At 42.1% G+C, this 19,530-nt stretch overlaps 2 protein-coding genes across 2 annotated transcripts in view; one reads left to right on the forward strand and one right to left on the reverse strand.

Moving 5' to 3' along the window:
* The window catches only part of MRS2 (MRS2 magnesium transporter), a 20,340-nt gene extending 12,719 nt beyond the window's left edge, over positions 1-7,621 (reverse strand). The window contains exon 1 of the mRNA XM_010564445.1: positions 7,544-7,621. Coding sequence (XP_010562747.1) covers positions 7,544-7,621 — 78 coding nt within the window. The remainder of the gene's footprint in view (positions 1-7,543) is intronic.
* An 878-nt stretch (positions 7,622-8,499) lies between these two features.
* DCDC2 (doublecortin domain containing 2) overlaps positions 8,500-19,530 on the forward strand; it is a 66,997-nt gene continuing 55,966 nt past the window's right edge. Inside the window, exons 1-2 of the mRNA XM_010564441.1 lie at positions 8,500-8,792; positions 13,543-13,594. Of these exons, the coding sequence (XP_010562743.1) occupies positions 8,500-8,792; positions 13,543-13,594 (345 nt within the window). The remainder of the gene's footprint in view (positions 8,793-13,542; positions 13,595-19,530) is intronic.

A 19,530-nucleotide genomic window follows, 5' to 3' on the forward strand; every position in this document is an offset into this window, starting at 1 on the left:
TGGAGGAGGAGGAGGAGGAGCCCCGGCGGCTGAGGGGGTTCCCCCGGCCCTGGGAGCCGCAGCTCGGCCGCCCCGGGGCCGCCCCGGAGCCGCTCCGGCCTCCAGAAGCGTTCCGTCAGGCGCTTACACCGGGATTTGCCCTCCCGCCGCCTTCGGCCGCTCGGTGGAGATGGTCGCTTTTAAAAGGCGGGGTTTTCCCAAACGTGGAACAATCCTGGTCCCGGTAAGGGTCTTCCACTTAAATCTCCTTGCGCCTAAAATAGAGAGACAAGCTGGCTGGTTGAGATTTAAAGGTTCAGTGAGTAACGCACCAGCTTCCGCTGTCACGTATTATTTTTAAACCGCAGCTTTCACACGCAAAAGGATAATGCAGGTAGTGATAGCGTATTTCCATACATTCTGTATGGTACGTCTAAATATTTTGATGGTTTTAATATTTTGTACCAGCTGTGGAAACTGGTTTGCTGCTAGGTGACAAAAGTGAGATTTGGTAAATAATTATTAGAAATCTTATACTGACATTATGATTGAAACAATAGACAAAAGTATAGCCAAGCAATTAACTAGTAGAGGTAATTACTCATAAGTTTTGCAGTTCTTTGCTCTTATGACTAGATGTTCCTGTACGCTAGATGAGAACAATGTTGAAACTGACCACATGTGACTGAAGCTGCGTTAAGCTTCAAGATCAAAGAACAAGGACAAGAATAAAGACTTCAAGGACAGCCAGCAAGAACTTCAATGGGTCGGTGGTCACAAAAGCAGCCCTTCGACTCACATGGATCCTTCATTGCGCATGATCAGATGTAGGCAGTACTAAGATAAGCAGTTGCAATGATTTTTATGTATATGTATACTAATCTGATTAATATGCAATTAGTTATTCTATATAACCTGTTAGTGCTAAAGCTGTGGTATGCACGCTAGGTGGAACTATTCCCCGTGCATCCAGCGCTGCAATAAAGAATGCCTGCTTTCTAAAACTCCAAAACGAGTCTTAGACAGTTTCTTCGACCAGCTTTTTCAGTATCAGTAGCAGGAGCGTCCTTCCTTGGGCTGCTTCTGCTGAAGTGCGTATGCAGGCGTGAAGGCAAGGCCCGTGCTGAAAGCCCTCCAGCAGGACGTATTGTCAGAATGTACTTACAGCACTCGTGACTACTTCGTGGGGAAATAAAAAAAGCGATGGTGCTGCTAATGAAAGGATTCGTACAGCGTGGCCGCCCCAGCTGGAGTGCGCAAATCGAAATGCTGTCCTGAACACGGGTCTGAGTTTTGATGACGAGGGCATAGTGGCCAAATTCTGCTCTCGGCCGGGCTGTCGGTGAAAGGGAAGTCACCCGAGGGCAGACACTGTCTTCCTTCACCCTTCTTCCCTACGCCACATCACCTGTGCATTTGTGTGTGTGTTTGTATGTACGTACGATAACGTGCACAGATGGGCGCTTGTTTGAAGTGGACTCACCCGTACAGAACCAGAAGGATGGCTTACGCACACTTTGCACAAAGATACGTGACTTCGCAAGGAAGTAATTAAACAAAAAAGTTCCTTAGTAGTTACATACGGCATGTATGTATTGCCTGAAGCCATCAGAAGTTTTCAGTTTAGGGTAAGCATGCCTGAATGCAAATGTTGGCCCCCTCGATACTTGACAAAAAGCTGAAATCTACTTAAATGGAGTATTTTCGGTCTAGTTTCAGTTAATCACAGCAGGTGGCAGTATGTACAAGACTAATTTAATACTCTTGGATGTCAGAGATATTTAAAATTTGTAAATACCAAGCAGCACAGAAAATACTGCGGGAGAGCAGGAAACGAACACGCACCGTTGCTGGCAACTAAGGGCAGCTTATGTTGACTCTGCATGTTTGGAATGCAAAAGCTAGGGAAGCATCTGAGGAGTATCTGCCAGAAATTTACATTTAATGAATTTGCAGTAAGTCAGTCTCACACAGCTGACATTTCACACTCTTCAATAAAAAGGTGAAAAGATACAGGGTTGGTCTATTTGTTTTCCTTTGTCCATCTGTTATTCTGGCTGCTTACACAGCTGAAGTGTTGGAAATCAGATGACACAACTTCAAACTGAATATATATTTATATGAACTTTCATATGTACAATATAATAGGCCAGTATACCAGTAAGTATTGGTATTGTATCTTATTACGGCTGCATCATCAGTCATCACTGTAATTGTCTGGAAGGGTAGACAATAACCAAATACCACCTCTGTCTTTAGAGGTGAAGGCAACACCTTGGTGTGAACTGGCAGCCAGGGATAAGTTACGAAGCACAGACAGAATGACTAATTTTATACTGCTGCTGACAAAAGATAACTGCAGATCTAGAACCGCCACCTATTTATTGCAGCTCTAAATACCAACAAGCTGCTTGTTGCTTCCACTGTACACACCTGTCAGGTAACCTGTCTGTCCTGCAGTGCCAACCTTTGGGAGCAGTTTGCTGTATTTCATCAAAAAAATAATGGGTCAAGCTCATCTGCTGTTTGTTGAAGAAGCTCATTGACACAAAAGGGCATGACGGCTGTTCTCCATTCAGCCAAAATGAGAGGATAGCTCCTGCACCAGCTTGCTTAGCCATGAAATTGCCATCTAAAACACAAGCTGTTTGTGAGGTTGAATTATGTGAGCAACTAGTTCCACTGCTGGCTGCAGACACGAGGGACTGGTCTGATTGCAGCTGGGGTATGCGGAAGAGAAAGAGCAGAAACACCAAAGCAAAACACATGGAAAGAGAAGGAAATTATAGGTATCATCAGAGGAGTCCTTATAAATCTCTACTGAAGAAAAGCTCAGAGAACGTTTTGGTAAAATTATGGTAGAAATGCATATAGATGTCTGTCTACAGAGAAATTATATCCCAGTGTATGACTTGTACATTTAACATATCCTGTTTATATACAAAGATGTGCTTGAACCTATTACCTGTTTCTTCTCTAAAGAAATGCTCACAGGAGCATTTATTCATGTTGAGATAAAAAAACCCAACAAACCACAAACAAAAAACCAGATTAACCAAAAAAAATGTAAGTATGCTTCCAGACAGTAGATGAGTATCTAGTGGATGATGAATGCAGCTGAATAACAATAGAGAGAGAAAAAAGGAAAGACCCCATGGGAAACTTAAAAAATACAACTTTCATATTTAGAATAATTTCTCTTATGTGAATGCATCAGGAATACTCAATTGATAACCTCAGGTGCCTTGATCAAAAGTAGCTACAGTAACACACCGAGAAATCTTTGCCTAGAAAGGATGACTTCACTTTCATTACTTTATACAAAGACCACATGATATTTTTCAACTTTTCCCTACTTAAGCTAACCCCCTGGAATTTGTTTCTCCATGGAGAACCATTTCCTCATGTGCCTCTAAGGTTTTGCTGAAGACTTTTCCCTATGTAACCCTTTATCATCTCAGCTGTCTCAAGAATACTGTTAGAAAAGACCTGTGCCATCAAAAGCTGTAGCTTAAATTGTGATTGTCTAATGCTTTTTTTTAAGCAAAAATAATTGATCCTGGTATTCTATGGAGTTTTTGATCTGGCAATTGTGTAAGTAGGTGAAATTGCTATGACATGGGTTTTAAAATTTACAACTGCATCAGTATTTTGTTTCTTCCAGTTAGTGTGTGTGCATGAGAGTTGAACCACCCAGTATTTATGTGCTTTGAACTGGCAATACAGACAGTCTGATTATCCCAGAATTACAACTGGGAATAAAGTGGCTGCTATAGCTTAGTCTGATTTTTTGATAAGCTGCACAAAAGTGTAGCTATTAAGTGTGATTCTCAGCACTGTGTGCAATAGAACAAGCTGAATTTCATTCTCTGTGTTTAGAAACTTTACCCTTTTCCATTCTATCGATCTTCTCTTCAGCACCAGGACATACTCCCATCTTCAGGACCTCACGTTTTCTTGTCACTGAGCCTTGTTGTCAAGGACCAGCAACAAGCTGCAAAATCTTTCCTGGTCCTGAAATGGCAGAGACCTCACGGCATTTTGCTGCAGAAAAAGTGGTCCTGTTTGACGCTATGTGTCTGTGCCACGGCTCTGTTCTCATCAGATCCCCAAGATGTGCTTGCTACGTGACCTCAGGTCCATCATGTGATCCTGACACACGACCTGACTGACGTGGTCTCATGCATCAGCCTCAAGTAAGATGAGAGGTCTGATATTATTCCATCATAAAGAGATTATGTGTCTCTCCATTTATCTTAATTGTGTCAGTGGGTTCAGCAGTGTGGCCTGTTACTGTTGAGAATGTGACAGGAGATTGCTTAGAAACTGAAACAATAGTGGGGATAAAAGGTCAGGCCCTGGAAAGGCTACAAGGAGCAGATTCTCATGGACGAAGGCCCTGCTATCATGCGCTGAAGCGTTTGAGCTTTTTTTAGCTTTCGGGCAGCAGTTGTGCTCAGGCAAGATGGAAAAAACGCTGACTTTATACTGTACTGGAAACACTCTGCTTTGGTTTTGTTCCTGTTACTGAAGAAAATAAAATGTTTTGTTCTGAAAAGGCTGGTGTGAAACAGTGGGCTCTGTAGCCCACAGTGGGCTGGACAGTCATGGTTGCTTTTCAGGGGCTGAATTTGAAGGTGTTGCCTTAAGAGTAAGAAAACAGTGAGATTCCACGGCAGCACAAGTAAAGGGCTAGAGGGCAGAAATGCAAGCAGCTGAATTTGAAAGATGAAGTCTTTAGAGGCACATCTATTAGCTATGTAAAGGTTAAACTACGGGCAAAATTCTGCACTGCAATTCTTCAAAGGATTTGTAATGTGCTCCCAGTTTTGGACAAAGATTTTGCCCACCAGTTCTAGGCCACTTTAAGGCTAGCAGTGGTCTGGTACCACTTAAGGGATATTTTACCGCAATCCACAAAAGTGATTGTAACTAGCGTGGCCATAGATAAAAGACCAACAGTGCTCTGGAGTAGCACAAGTGTCAAAATGGGTGCACGAGTAAAATATTCTGTGGCTTATTCTTATGCCAAAGATGTTGCATGGTCGCAAATTAGGCCTAAGACCACCAAAAGTGGTAGAATCTGGCACAAAATAGCAGATAGTTGACGTATCACTACTTGAGCGCAGAACCATGTGAAGGTCATCAGCATTTTTGGTTTTTACACATAAGCCTATTTTTAATACAAATTTTCATTTCAGGTTGCAGTAGATCAATGTTAAACAGTATTAATTCAAGGATGGTAAATGCTTGGTTCTCCCCTTTATTAGTTAGAAGAAAACCAGCAGCAAGCTGAGAAATTTAACTGTTAACCAATAACAGTAGCATATTTGACTTCCCTCACCCTGAAATTGCTCTTTTTGTAATGGTTAACTGCCCTGTTGTAACTCACAGCAGGGGGGCAATTTTCCCATCAAAGGAGGCAAGATAAAAAGGAAAGAAAAATTCCTTCCATCACATGTGTTGAAATCCATTTGGAAGAACAGTCATTACTGTACACTAAACAATTCCGGGTAGGAAGGTCTAGACCAGTTTGAGTCTTTCGACAGTCAGTGGGGAAAAGGGGCTGTTAAAGGAATTCAGCTTGAATTTAAGGCATTTTCTATTTATTTTCTCTTAGGTTTTATGGCTTCTTGTACCCAAGGTGTGGCAAAAATCCAGTGGAATCAAAGTCTCTGTATTTTATTATGCAGCTTCCTGGAAAGAGCAAAGCAGATATCATTAAAAAGTATAGCCAAAAGTCACATCCCAAGCACACCTAAGGTGTTTTCAAGTAAAGAAAACTTACTTATCTGCACTCAGAATTTGTTTGGACACATCAGAGACTCATCTGTTCTTTGAATAAACCCATAAGATGCATGCTTGATTGATTTTTTACAACTTTTAATAATCTGAGGAGATTAAAAAAAAAAATCTGCTATTCTGATAATGCAATATCCAAAGTTACTTCCCAACAGTGGACAGTCTGGAGATGTTTGGCTGAGAATTAGCAAGGAAAATGCAGCTTCAAGTGGATCATTTGTTTAAGAAGTTTTTAAAATAGTTTAAGATGAAAATGGTATCAGGATGATTTCATGATCTGATATATTTATCTGTGAAATCTAAGGAAGTCTTTTGATGATGGTAGAGGTTGGATCTGGTCCTCAATATGTATATTAATATATATTTTTTATATATGCTATATCATATCTACTATGTAGAATTATAGAAATTGACTTAGGAAAGAGTGCAACATTAACCCAGTTTGACTTTACATTATGTTCTTTGAACCACAAATGGGTTATTTTACATTTTTTATCTATTGTTTTTCTGTTTTATTCGGTTGATGTATTTTTGTTAAAAATAAATTGTGCCCAGGGATATTCTTCTGATTTATCAGGCTACTGTTCATGGTGTATTTCAAATGTGAGCTTGGTTTAGTGGGGCAAGTCACCTCTGAGTCTGATTAACTGAAGTTACCCAGACAGAACTGCAGGTTTGGGCCATCTCAGCAGAAGTGGTATTAGCTCTTGTGATAGAGCCCGGATTCTTAAGAGAACCAATTATAATAGACTCACTTAAACAAAGAATGACACAAGTACTGAAAAGCTTTCAGGAATGCAAATAACTAAACTTACCCAAATACTGGGGGAGTGCAGTTTAGTTTTGTGTTACTAGCAAATTTTGCCTATTCAGATGGTAGGATGGGGGAAAAGCACCCCAACAGTGTCTGCAACTTTTACATATCATCTCAAAAACACATTCAGAGGGCATCATGTTAGTAGGCACATTAAAAAAAAAATAAAAATAAAAATCAATTGCCTTTACATACATGCAATTAATTTGCGTAGTCCAAGAGCCTAATTTCAACCCTACTGATAATTTTTTCCTTTCAAGATCACGGCTCAGCTTTATTTCTGAATTACAGCAAATGGCAACAGGCAACCTGGAGCAAAGATCCAGTTTTCAGGTGGGATTTTTAGTGACTGACAAGAAGTAAAGTAAGAACAGAATAAATACCGGTAGGTATGATTTTTCATTGGTTCGTTTGCTTGGTACATGGACCATCCTGCACACACAAGTGGTAATCGTTAGATGTTAATAATGAACCAAAATCGGGCACCAAAGAACTACATCTCCAGTGAAGAAACACTGTATCGGAATCAGCAAAGGAATATGGCAAAGAATTCAGGGCAGAGAGCCTGAAGTGGTCACTCCTGTTGTAGAAAACCGCTTTTTGGTGAGGGCTGCGGCTTGCCCTCGCCTCCACGCCGGGCCAGCTGCCTAACGTTTTCGTCACCCTGACCTGGAAGGTCCAGTAAAAAGCCTGTTTTATTCTTGAGGAGGGAAAAACTGACCCCTTTAGTAAGAAATCCCAAGAAGAGACGGCCAGATTGGAACGAAATAACATGTTTTTCAGCCACCCTTCTCCTCCGCCCGCCCCAGCGGGGGCCAAACCCGGCACAACCGCGGGGTGTGCGGGCGGGAAGGCAGGCGCCGGGCCGCTACCGGCCACCGGCCCTTTACGGCGGAGAACCAGAGCCCGTCAGGGAACAGCTCCGCGGGTGCTTCCCCCTGTACTCACCGTCTCCCGTGGGAAGGGGACCGTTACCGGCGGGGAAGGGCCGCTCGCCGGCAGCCCGCCTTGGCGCGGGGCCGCCATCTTACGGCAGCTCCGCCTCACCTCACCCCGCCCCGCCGGCCGCGCCGTGGGAGCGCTGAGGCGGCTCAACGTCTCCCGGCCGCCGCTTCTCCCCCTCCCTCAGCCGGCCGGCCTTTCCCTTGTGGCGGGGAGCCCCGGCGGTAGGCAGCGCCTCGGCCGCCGGGGAGGAGGAGGAGGAGGAGGCAGAGCGGGGACTTGCCTCCCTCCCTCCCTCCCTCGCTCAGGTGCGGGGCCCTTGGTCCGGTTCCCCCTTGCCCCCGCGTGCCTCTCCCTGCCTCCGGGCACGACGCCTCCTCGTCCTCCTTCCCCCTGCCGTCGCCTGGTGAATAATTCCGCCGGGAGCGGGTGGGGGGAGGACGAGCACACGCGGGATAAGGTTTCCCGAGGAAACCAGGGTGGTGGTGGCGGGCTCTCCGCGATGGCCAAGCCGGAGGATAAAGACCCTGAGAGGCCGCGGGTCCCCTGCAGTCCATTTTCCTGCTGCGTCCGATCTACCCCCGCGCAGTGTTTGGGGTTGTTTGGGGTTTTTTGGTTTGTTTTTTTTTCTTTTGCCTGGGTTCGCGTGATCCCCGTTAGCCTCCCCAGGGAGCAGCAGGAGGCGGTTGCCTAGGAAGAGACGCTCTCCGTTACCGCAAGCCCCCCCTTTCTCCTCCCGGGGGTGGTTGTAATCCCTCCCCGCGGCGCCGGGCTCCCTCCTCTGCCTCCCCGGAGGTGGGCCCTGCTGCCCAGGCCCCTGCGTGGGTGTGCGGGGCCTTTACCCCCCCTCTTCGTGAGGGTGGAGGTGAGAGGGGTGCTGAGGCAGGGACCTTCTCCTGAGCAAACGGGCGCGGGCAGGCGGGCGGTTGGGGTTGAGCAGGAGGGTCCGAAGGCCGTCGGGCATGACCAGCGCTGGCGCCAAGGGGTCGTGGCTCTCGCAGCCGATGGTGAAGAGCGTGCTGGTGTATCGCAACGGGGACCCTTTCTTCCCGGGGCGTCGTATTGTCGTCAACGAGAAGAAAGTTTCCAACTTTGAGGTGTTCCTGAAAGAGGTGACGGGCAGGGTGAAGGCACCCTTTGGAGCTGTGCGTAACATCTATACCCCCCGGGGTGGGCATCGTGTCCGGCAGCTGGAGGAGCTTCAGAGTGGAGAGCAGTATGTGGCTGGTGGCAGGGAAGCCTTCAAGAAACTCAAGTGAGTGGCCAAAAAGTAACATAAGATTTATATGGAACTTGAATTATCAGCATTTGGGGTTTGGCACTGTGGCAGTAATTCAGAGGACCCCCCCACCCCACCCCTTTGATTAGGTGTTGCAGAAAGAGGACTTAAAGGCTGCAACCCAAGGCAAAAGGAAGAGTACTTCTAACAGATAAAACTGTTTAGAGGCGCTTTAGAGGCGAGCCACAGAAAGGCCGCTGTTGCCATCAGTCGCATAGTGCCATCTCCTTGACATGACGGTAGAAAAGGAGAAACAGCCCTTTAACCCGAAAGACATGTAGCAATGGCACGTTGTGATGTGCGTGCTTAACTGAGGGGCGAGTGTCAGTATTCGTGCTCAGCGGTAACAGGGAGGAAGCTGTCGAAAGGTGGAGTGTTGACAGTCCTGCCGTGAAGTTGATGAGCCTGGGAATTTAATTCCCAGCACTTTCTTTCTTGCTTATTTTTAAAAAGTCTAAGATATTCTACCCAGCTATCCACCTCTCCATCACTTCTGTTTATTTTGAGTAGGTATATAGCCTTTTTATGACCAGAATAGCAGAGTCCCTCCTGTTATTTGAGATGACTGCTTGCTTGCTTGCTTTTCCCTGCCTGGACACCAAGAATTAAGCTGACAGTTTCTCTGTTTTCTAGTGAGTGATGGGGAGAATATCATGGAGGAGATCTGGGCTTTTAGGTGTGTTTTCCGTGTGGCTCTGTATGTGATCAGTAATGGTTCTTAATTCTGGCAGTGAATTTCATGGTCTCAGTTGCCTAATTACATGTTTTGTTCAGTCTTTGTGGGTGTTTTTCCTACATTTGAATTAAAAAAAAAAAAAGTCTCAGAATTAACAGTGCCTTTCTGGAGGTGGTTGGGAGTTTATATGCTCAACTACCAGCTTTCCAGGACCTTGCTCATCTTGGTTTTGTAGAGTTGAGGACACTACATTTTTCAGGATAGCTCATTATGTTTCAGGGTGAAACTCTCTGTGTAATGAACAGGATCTCTATCAGCACTCCTACTGTTTTTGTCAGTGGCTGCTTCTGAAGATTTATTGAAGCTTCTTGCGCTTCAGTGTCAAAGCTAGAGAGAAATATGTATGACAGGCTAAATATAAGCTCCTTTCCCTCTGTACTCTCTTCCATGTCAAATGCAGTGCTCAACTCTCAATAAAGGTCTACTGTATCTTTTTGGTATTAAATCCTGTGATTCTGTGGATGGCTTAAAGTTGTTAGTTGTCAGCACATCCTGTCTCACCTCCCTAAATGTGTTTTATGTTCAACAGACAGGCTAAAAGTAAGTGTTTGGCATTAGCATGCACTGTGTAGAGGATTGGGCACTGTGGATTTATTTTGGGTGGGAAAAAGCACTTCTTTTTGTCATGTCATGTTTTATGATTGGTGTTTTATAGTGAGAGCTTTTCAGGCTTGCAACAAAATACCTGAGTATTTAGTTCAATGAAGAGAATACTTGAAGAAAAGCTAACCTAAAGGACTTGGTGAAAGCAGGCTGCTTTATATATCCCTTGATAGTATACCATAGTGCTGTGCTGTAGGGAGGATAAACAGGATGACTCGAGATCTTTTCCATTTCTGCATTCAGAGTTGGAGTTCTTCACTATTAGTATTTATTTATATAGTGCTGTGAATGCTGGCAGTGCTTTTACAGGCATTAAGACAGGCTGAAGGGCTTAATGTTGATCTTGTTCTTAACTGGGTTGTAGACAGAATGATACTTAGGGAGACATCTTAGCCAGAAAAGTCAGAGGAGAGGAGGGGTTAATTGAAAGGGACGGTTTTCTGAAAGGAATTGAAGGAATTAAAGAAAAGAGCGTATGTTTGTGTATGTGTCACAGGCAAAGATAAAGCAGTTGCAGTTGTGGGAGACCAAAGCATCTGCCCTAAAGGAGCCGAGTCTGGTCTGATAGCAGCAAGAAGTTTGTACTTTTTTTACAATTTTTTTGCAGTGATGCTTATCGGACACATTCATTGCTGTATTAGACTATACAGGGCTGAACTTTGAAATGGAGGCTGTGTGGGAGCATAATGGAAAGGAGAGAGTGTCAAAGGAGAAGCAGAAGCTGAAAGTGTCATTGCTCCACTTCAAACAGTGCATTTGTTTCTTCTTGGATGCCTTATACTGAGAACTGAATCTTTTTCTTCCCTGTCTGCAGTGAATTCTAGACTAAACTGCACTCACCTTTAGCACGTGAACCTCCATCATTCCAAGCCCTGAATCTTAACATCTTGAAATAAATACCTCTGAGGGTATATAGGCGATATAAGCTGCTGATATGTTTCATTTCTAAAATAAAAATAATCAGCATTTAAAAATTCTGGTTTTAGAAAATGGTGTAGAAATTTTCTTTAAAGGAAGAATTATTAACCAATGTTGGGAATTTTCATAATATATAACAGGTTTCCCAGCTTGTTTCATCATTTACAGGTGTGCTAAGTGCTAATACACGCTTTTTTGTTGTATATGCAGTGAGGTGTGTTGGTATATTGTAGTTGTCGCAGTGGTGAGTGAGAATACACGTTCAAGCCTGCACTCCTGTGGACTCTCAGCTTCCTGAAAGAAAACTGTCTATGCTGGAGCTGGTTTCAATTTTTAGCTTTTTTTTTTTCCAGCATGCTACTCTACCCTCCTCCTTCCTTTGCCCATTTACTTGTATCTGTGCTCATTAATTAATGGTAGGTTGTCCTCTCTCCAGCAATGTCTGTTTAACAACACTGTAGTTTTATCATTGGCTTGGACAGTCACTGAGTGGAAGTATTTCTGCTTTCTTAGCAAGTGGGAATACTTTTGTAAAGTTTTTGGTCTGGGATTTTTTTTGAGTGCCATTATCCTAAGAAAAGCCTTTGGCCCTATTTAGACCTTTTCAGATTTGTAGATCCCTGAAATTTGACAACTGAATGCCCAGACCTCTGCATAGTGAATTTACACCTTTGACTATGTATTTGATTGTCACTTTTCTTGGTTCTCCTCAAAGTAATTCACAGATGCCCAGAAAACAAGAACCACAGTCAGCAGCTGTTGTTACAGGCTGTTGGAACTGTTTTGTCTGAGACATTTATTTATTTTCAGTTTTATAGGCTTTAAGACTTCTTTTTTTTAGTCTCAAGAGAACTAGTTCCTTTTTACATGGAGAAGCTTGCAACAGTAGTTTTTGTTTGTTTTCAAATGTGAGGCTTGGATACTTTGTTTGTAAACATTGCCCTACTTTGCTACATTTACCTTTTCCAAAACATTGGAATGCACTTTCAAGCATTGCCTGGAAGCCTTGCTATGTCTTCCTATCCCCGCACTGAAGCCTTGAAATCCTCGTGACCGTTCTGTGGTACCTTGATAAACGATTGCCATTCCTTTAAAGAATGAATGATGCTTTTTCTTTCTCTTTTTTTTTCTTTTCTTTCTTGCTTCTACACCTTCATTCAAATCCCTTGAATTCTCGACTTTGGCCAGGCAGGAAAGCTTCCTCTGGCAAACATATGTTATCCCAGTCATTAACTACAGAGGATGACATTACTGGAGGGCTGTGGGTGCACTGCGAGCCCTGAGGTCTTTTGATGAGCCTGCGCTGATGCTTACCATCAGGTATACCTGATGTTCTCAGGTAGGGTCGTCTAGTCTTAAAAGCCTGGCAAAGCACCTGTGGTTTCCCACTGAAAGTGGGAACAGGGAGAACCTGTGAAAAACGCCCATCACCTAATGTTGGGTTAGATGCTCGCAGCATAGTATAGATGCCCCAGCCATTTTTGTTGTCATGTTTAGCTCTTGGCAGAAGGTGCTGAAAGGTGCTGCTGTACTGAGTTATAACTGCCCACAAAGGTGTATCTTCCTACAGCGCTGAGAGCTAGAAACATCTTGCGGTACCGGCAGCTACTGAGAGCTGCATTCATGAGAAGAACCGCTCTCATGGCTCTCCGAGTGCTGACAAGGGAAAGGAGTTAGCATAGTCCAGGGATTTGGACAGTTGCCTGTTTGCCAGTCTATGGGCTACTCGTGCTTGAAGGCTTATTTGATTCCCTTTCTTTGGAAAGGCAACATACAGCTAATCCATCACTGAGTGTTTTAACTAACACTTTTGTGTTAATGCGATGTTTTTGTGGGAATATGTACCCTGATGGAGAGCAGTATTGTTCAAATAGATGTATTTTGTTTTCTTGTCCAGTTGAGGCTTGTATTTTGTCTGTTCATAAAATAATGTGAAGATGCTGTTGGTTCATCACAAACATGAGAAACTAGGACATACGTATTCAGATGTGTCCGTGTCCTGTTGAAACACAAGTGGTGTAGATCCCTTTAAACTTTAGCTGATGCCCTGGGTTAAACTTGGGTATGGAGGAAAGCTTTAGGTCTATCAGAGACTTACTGTGAGAAACTAAGAGGCAAGATGATGACTTTGAAAACTCTGGTAAGTTGATAATGTGCTGAGATTTATTGAACCACCTCACAATAGTATGTAAGCTTCTTTCTGACAAGGGAGTTATTGATGGTTTCTTCTAATCACCAGTGACTTGAAGGTAGATGGTTGGTTCTCCCCTGCCTTTTGTATTAGCCCGGAGGGCTAGCCTGCAGATTTCTATTAACACTCGTTCATTAAAATCTTGAATTAGTTACTTTTTATACTATTTTGAGGCATGAAAAATTTTAAAAGCTTCATGTATGAAGAAAGTGTAGAAATATTTGTATTGTGTAAGTTGGATGCTTCTGTAAATAATCAAAGCTGTTTTCCTTCCACAGCTATTTGGACATTGGAGAAACAAAGAAAAAACCTGCTGAAGTCAATAACGAGGTATGATGTCTGAAATATTTAAGGAGTAAACCTGCAGTTAATGTTAGTGACATGCCTGCATTTATGCCTGATTTATATATATATTTATTATGTTTAATAATAATACAATTATCTACCATTCTGAACATATTTCAGTGATTATTACTCTGACTGCTCTGAGTGTGATGCACTGATTATCTTCCCTTCAGCTTTCTGAATTGCCACATCCAGTTAAAAACTTTCAGTAAAGAAAATCTCCTGTTGTCTTCATTGGATCTGGTCATAAACCTAAGGGAGCTTTTTTTCACACAGAAAAAGATGGTGGGAATGAGAATTTTGGGAGCTTTGGACCAGCGAATTTTCTACAAAACTTGGTATTTTCTCCAGAGAAGGGACATTTTTGTTTGAAAAATCACACTTAGTTGAAATGCTTTTCCCAGTCACTGCCAGTGTCAGTTGTAAACTTCTAACTAGTTCTAGTCCATAATTCTTCAAGCTCACCTGTTTCTCTTGAACAGTGCTATGCTATAGCCTGAAGAGATAACTGCAGGCTTCAAAAACCACTGTATGTGGATTTTTGTGAGTTGTGTGACTCTGCATTATTTTTACTGTTTTATTGTGTATGGAGATAGCAATGATTCCCAACAAACATTTGAATTACAGCTTCTGCCTGACAAGAAGCATCAGATCACTTCTTTTTCAATTTCTTTTGCCTTGTGCTCTCATGCCACTTTTCCAACCAAAACATTAATGGTTTGTGAAGCAGGTGTCTTCAGACAGTAGGACACCTTGTACTAGAAGACCCTCAAAATTGAGGCCTTAGTGCCCTAATGACATTTACTGTGATACGCGGATATTTCTTATTCAGAGGCTATGAAATACGACACCTGTGTTTTATAATTGATCATAACTTTGTAACCCGTATTTTTTTTCTTTCAAATGGGCACAATCAACAGGAAGATGAAATTCAAGTCAGAGATTTGATATACTACTACAAGTACCATATAAATTTACTCTAAATTGATTTTTTTTTTTCCCCAGTTTGTTTGTTTATGCAATTGATCAAAACACTGTAGAGAGTTCTGTTGTTTTTGTATAGCCATTCCCATCTTCCTGATGTTTGGGTCTTTTTTACAAAGGAAAGAGAACAATCTTAAAAAATAGTAAAAGTTAATTAAACACTGATGAGGCAGCAGGGTTGTACTCTGTTGCTGATGTGTATATAAAACTGAGCAACACAGGTTCACATATGCACTAAGCTTTCCCATGTCTTTTATTCATAAATTTCATTTTTGACCTCCAGCATTTTCTTATTCCAGTCCTGCGTCTCCTCTGATCAATTTTTGTGAATCTTGCTGAAACTAGGTACTTGCAGGGTGCACAGGCAGAGAATCAAGTAATTCGTCTCACTTTTAATTGTGATCTAAGTACGAGATTATAATTTGGGGGGGCGGGAGGTAAAATGTTTGTACAGTAGCAGTATTGCACTTACCTGAACCTTCAACACATAAAACATAGTTCTGAACCAAAATACCCACCTTTGGATGTATGACCAGTCTTTACTATTTTTTCTGAATACCTGAATGTGTGGATCGCACTGTATTTTATGCTGAAACAGTATCTGGGTGAATAAGAAAATTATTCTTACATATCCAGGACAAGAAAAAGAACTTGAGGAAATTGCTTCTAATTATCTCTGAAAATGCGGTGTTTTGCATTCACTATCATGTGTGATTCCTATGAATAGTGTGCAGCGTGACTAATTCCATGTGCCCTTTGCTGAGAAGGTCGTTGTCTTTATGGAAGACTCTTAACCAAATCTCCTGATACTGCCAGTTATCAGGACAACCACAGGCTTGCTACTTAAGACTATTTTTAAGGCTGATTATTTTGCTGCAAATCTTTAGAAGGTTCTTGATATAATAGAAATTCTGTGCAGTTGGAGAAGTAGTTGGAGATGTTGTGGGTTTTTTACTTACAGTTGCATGTTTGGTAAAAGAGGCTTCTATTATTTCTTCTGGAATCAGTGCTCATTGTATATTATCTTAACACTTTCAGCCATCTCTCAGGGCTTTGAAGTAAACCAGTATAAACCATCCATTATCTCAGCTTTCTTTCTTCCTATCTGACTTATGTTTGCAATCTCCACGGTCTCTGTGGAGAGCTTAACTCCCCATGTTGAGTTTAACTTCATGTGATTGATTTATTTGGGGAAAGGAGTCATAAAAATGAGATGTAACCCAGTAATAGTCTACGGATTTTTATCTGTGCTTATGAATAACAATTGTTTTCATGCCCAAATGATTTAGTCCTAGGAATGAACTTTCAGGAGACTAGAAGTTTTAATGCCTAAATATATTTATGTTAAAACAATGCAAGGAAACAAGTTCTGTTTTTACTTTTTTCCAGGCATTCACTTGGAAATCAAAAACCTAGATGTGTTTTAGGACCAGGAGGGGCGGCAGTATTCTCTTTGATTCTGCTGGATTTGTATCAGCAAACAAAAACCCCATGTTTTTCCATGGAGCCTTGTAGCAGTCTTTGATGCTAGCCTACAAAGGTATTTTGCTTTCATAAGGCATTATTTTAGATTGAATTTCAGAAGTAAAATCCTCCCTGTTTTTTTAATTAAAAGAAAAAAAAAATCAGTGCATGTGTGAATGACAACATTGCTAAAGAAAGAAATTTTTGGCTCCATCCTGCAAGCACAGCAAGGTGTAATTTATGAATCATCTCAATGACTTCACTAGGAAGGTTACCATGGAATTACGCATGTACAGAGAAATCTGTGGGTCAGGTCTGAGTTTTAAGTGTTCTGGTGGGCTGGGGTGGGAGGAGGAGGAAAGAAGTTAATAAATTCATTTGGTTGATTATTTGGTGCACTGCAACTTTGTGGGTTCCTTGCAGATCAAGGACCAGTGTACTAGATGTTGAATAAAAAGCTCACTGATGACCTCATAGACAACTCCAGGCTAACGTTAGGGTGTGTTTTCAGACTGATCTTTGTCAGGGCAATTCCTATTCTCTTTGTGCTGGTGCTGAAGTATTAACCTGCTCTCCTTCATTAGCTCCACCTCTTCCATCCTCCCTCCCTCCGTTCGTTCCTTCCTTCCTTCCATCCTTCTTTCCATCCTTGCTTCCATCCATCCTTTCATCCATCCTTCCTTCCTTACTTCCCTTGCTTCCCTTCTTCCTTTCCTTCCTTTCCTTCTTCTCCTCCCCCCAAACCCCCAGATGTTTTTAGAACATAATATAATTTGTCAGGGCTCCCACATGAATGCTCTGGACACCAGTCCATGCTCATGACCTCAGTAGTGCTGCTGTTAGCTGGAGCCTGGAGACAGCAAAGACTGTTCTTCAAGCATGCTCCTGGGGATTGCCTTCCACCTTTCTCAGCTGGCAGCTGGCCTTGCTCTGACCATGGCCTCGAGCGTGAGCAATCACAGCAATAAATGGCCTTGTGCCACAGGACACCTGAGAGCTGCTGGTGCATTCAGAATTGGTGCAGGGTTTTTTGTTGCCCACGGAAGGAGATGGTCTTGGAGCTATTAGAGCTGGCTTGCCCTAGACCAAGTTTTGGAAGCACATTGATGCTGGCCTGGTGGTGATGACAGTTTTTCTGTATCTGCATAGTGCCATATATTAAGGATCTGAAAGCTTTAGAAAGGTAGCACAGAAACAGTGTTTGAGAAATTCATGTTCAGTGATTAAGGATGATATCATCATGCTTAGGTACAAGGGTATCAATTCTGGTTGTATGAAGCACTTCTAATTTGGCATTTCCTACCTGATGAGAGCTTCTTGGTGCAGGTTTTTCTCCACTAAAACAATTATAAATATCTATTTCTGATTCTGGTTGGTGAGGAGGGAGGCAAAAAGAAGAAAACTTTATGCAGCAGCTGTACATTGTTTGCAGCTGTATGTATTTGTATGCAGCTGTAGGTTTTCTTTTGTGTTAGTTAAACTGCCAAATGTTTGACATCTGCTTTTTGCAGTACTTTAATGTTGTTCTTTGAAGGCAGCATCTCAATTACTTTAAATTTACGTATAACTAGAAAATGTGTGTCAAACTAGAATTAAACAATAAAAAATTCATGTTCAAGATACAGTGTAAATACGGTGACCTATATTCAGAAAGAAGAATAGATGGGAAGTATAAAGCATTAATTTCTTACTAAAATCTCTTCTTACTTTTCTCATGGAGTGACAAGTAGTCCATCAGAAATAGGTTTATCTTCTTTAGTGAAATCTGTGAATCTGATTTTGTAAGGAGGGTGTTCTGGGGTGGGGGAGAAGCAAAAAAAAAAAAAATTGAGGAAAATTCTCCATCTCATGGATTCTGAGAACTTATCTAATTAAATCCTTTAGCGTCCATTCTTGAGAGGTGCTGAGATGTAACATTTGGGAATGGGTTCTGTCCCTGACGAGAGCAGTATTATTTCTCTCTGTTATGCCCTGATTCAGTTTTAGCAGGAGCTTCTCAAATACCATGGTCCTGTTGGCCTGTAAGGTGTACCTTGCCTTGCCTGACACGTTTGGACTAGCAAGGGTTTACAGCTAGTAAGTGCTTGTGTTCTTTGTGTGTGCTCTACAGCTGACAACAGGAGCTTTGGGGAAGGTTTGGTCAAGAAGGTCTTAATGTTGGTGTGTTCTTATAATGCAGCAGTGAACCAACTATGTAATATTGTGTAATTCATTAAGCACTATCCAGCTATTGAGAAGTGGAACATGCAAATAGATGTGATTGTCTGTAAGATGGGTCAATGTTGGAATAGGTTGGGAGGATACATTTTTTTTCTGTCTGAACAGATAGATTTATAGATGAGGGTCTATACCACCAAATACTTTATTATAATACCAGTAGCTGATTTCACTGTAGGCTGTCTTTGGTGAAAGACGGATGAGGTGGAAAGTGTGTGTTGCATGTTCCCCATCAGTAGAGTCAGCATCCAAAAGAGTATAAGCAGTGCAATGTTAAGAAAGCTTGTATTTCTACTTTTTTCTAGTGTAACAGCTGCACATAGCAGTTTAATTTTGAGGGCTTTTCTTTCAAAAATAAACATTGTTTTAAGAATAGTTGCAGTATGACAGTAATAATAATGCTCTTAAAATCTTGCAAAATAACTGTAGTCTTGGTCTGTGAGGCCCAACCATCAGAGTTGGATCTTTTAAAAAATGTTATTTAAAAAGCCCTTAGTCATTCTACTACTGGTACAAATCAGGTTTCGGGGTGGTCTTCAATGAAATAATCTCATTATCTATTAATATTTCAGATATCAATGATAGATTTCTTTAATCTGGTGTCTGGTTTCTTAAAATCTAGGTGTTTACCAGTCTAAGGCCTCCAAACAACTGAAATATATGGGCCAAATGCTCAGCTGTTGGAAAACAGCCTTTTTTTTTTTTTTTTTTTTTTTTTTCCACCAATCTACCCTGGATGTGGACTTGGACTTATAGCCCTGTCCTTCTGGGTGAAGTATTGTGTATCGACCAGTGTCAGTATAGGATGATGAACGAGGGAGGGCCACTCTGACACTTCATTGCATGATGATATAATTTATGACAGAAGTGTATGAAAATGATACTGAACATTTATTAAATGTTTCTAAGCAGCAGGAGTTCCAGTAGTGTCAGTTCATGGGATGTCTGTAGTTCAGTGATCATTGACTTCAGTAGAGTTTGAGCCATGCCCAGGGCCAGGAAGGAGATGGGATGCCGTTTGTTATGCAAAAATACCAGTCGTAGCTGTGGTACTTTAACAGTCACTGGATTTCAAGGATAGTTAGATGCCTTGATACCATTTTTCCTTTTGGAAATCTTCCTCAGACTGTCGTACTTATGCACGTGATGAAGGGAGTAGTTCAAGAGAAAACTGATAACCATGTGGAGGGAAGGAAGGAGTTTATAATGGTAAAGGCCTGCAAAATCCTTTTCACTTCAGAACATCAGACTGCAGT

Source organism: Haliaeetus leucocephalus, unplaced genomic scaffold (assembly GCF_000737465.1).
Source record: "Haliaeetus leucocephalus isolate CR32 unplaced genomic scaffold, Haliaeetus_leucocephalus-4.0 Scaffold179, whole genome shotgun sequence".
Taxonomy (NCBI): Eukaryota; Metazoa; Chordata; class Aves; order Accipitriformes; family Accipitridae; genus Haliaeetus; species Haliaeetus leucocephalus.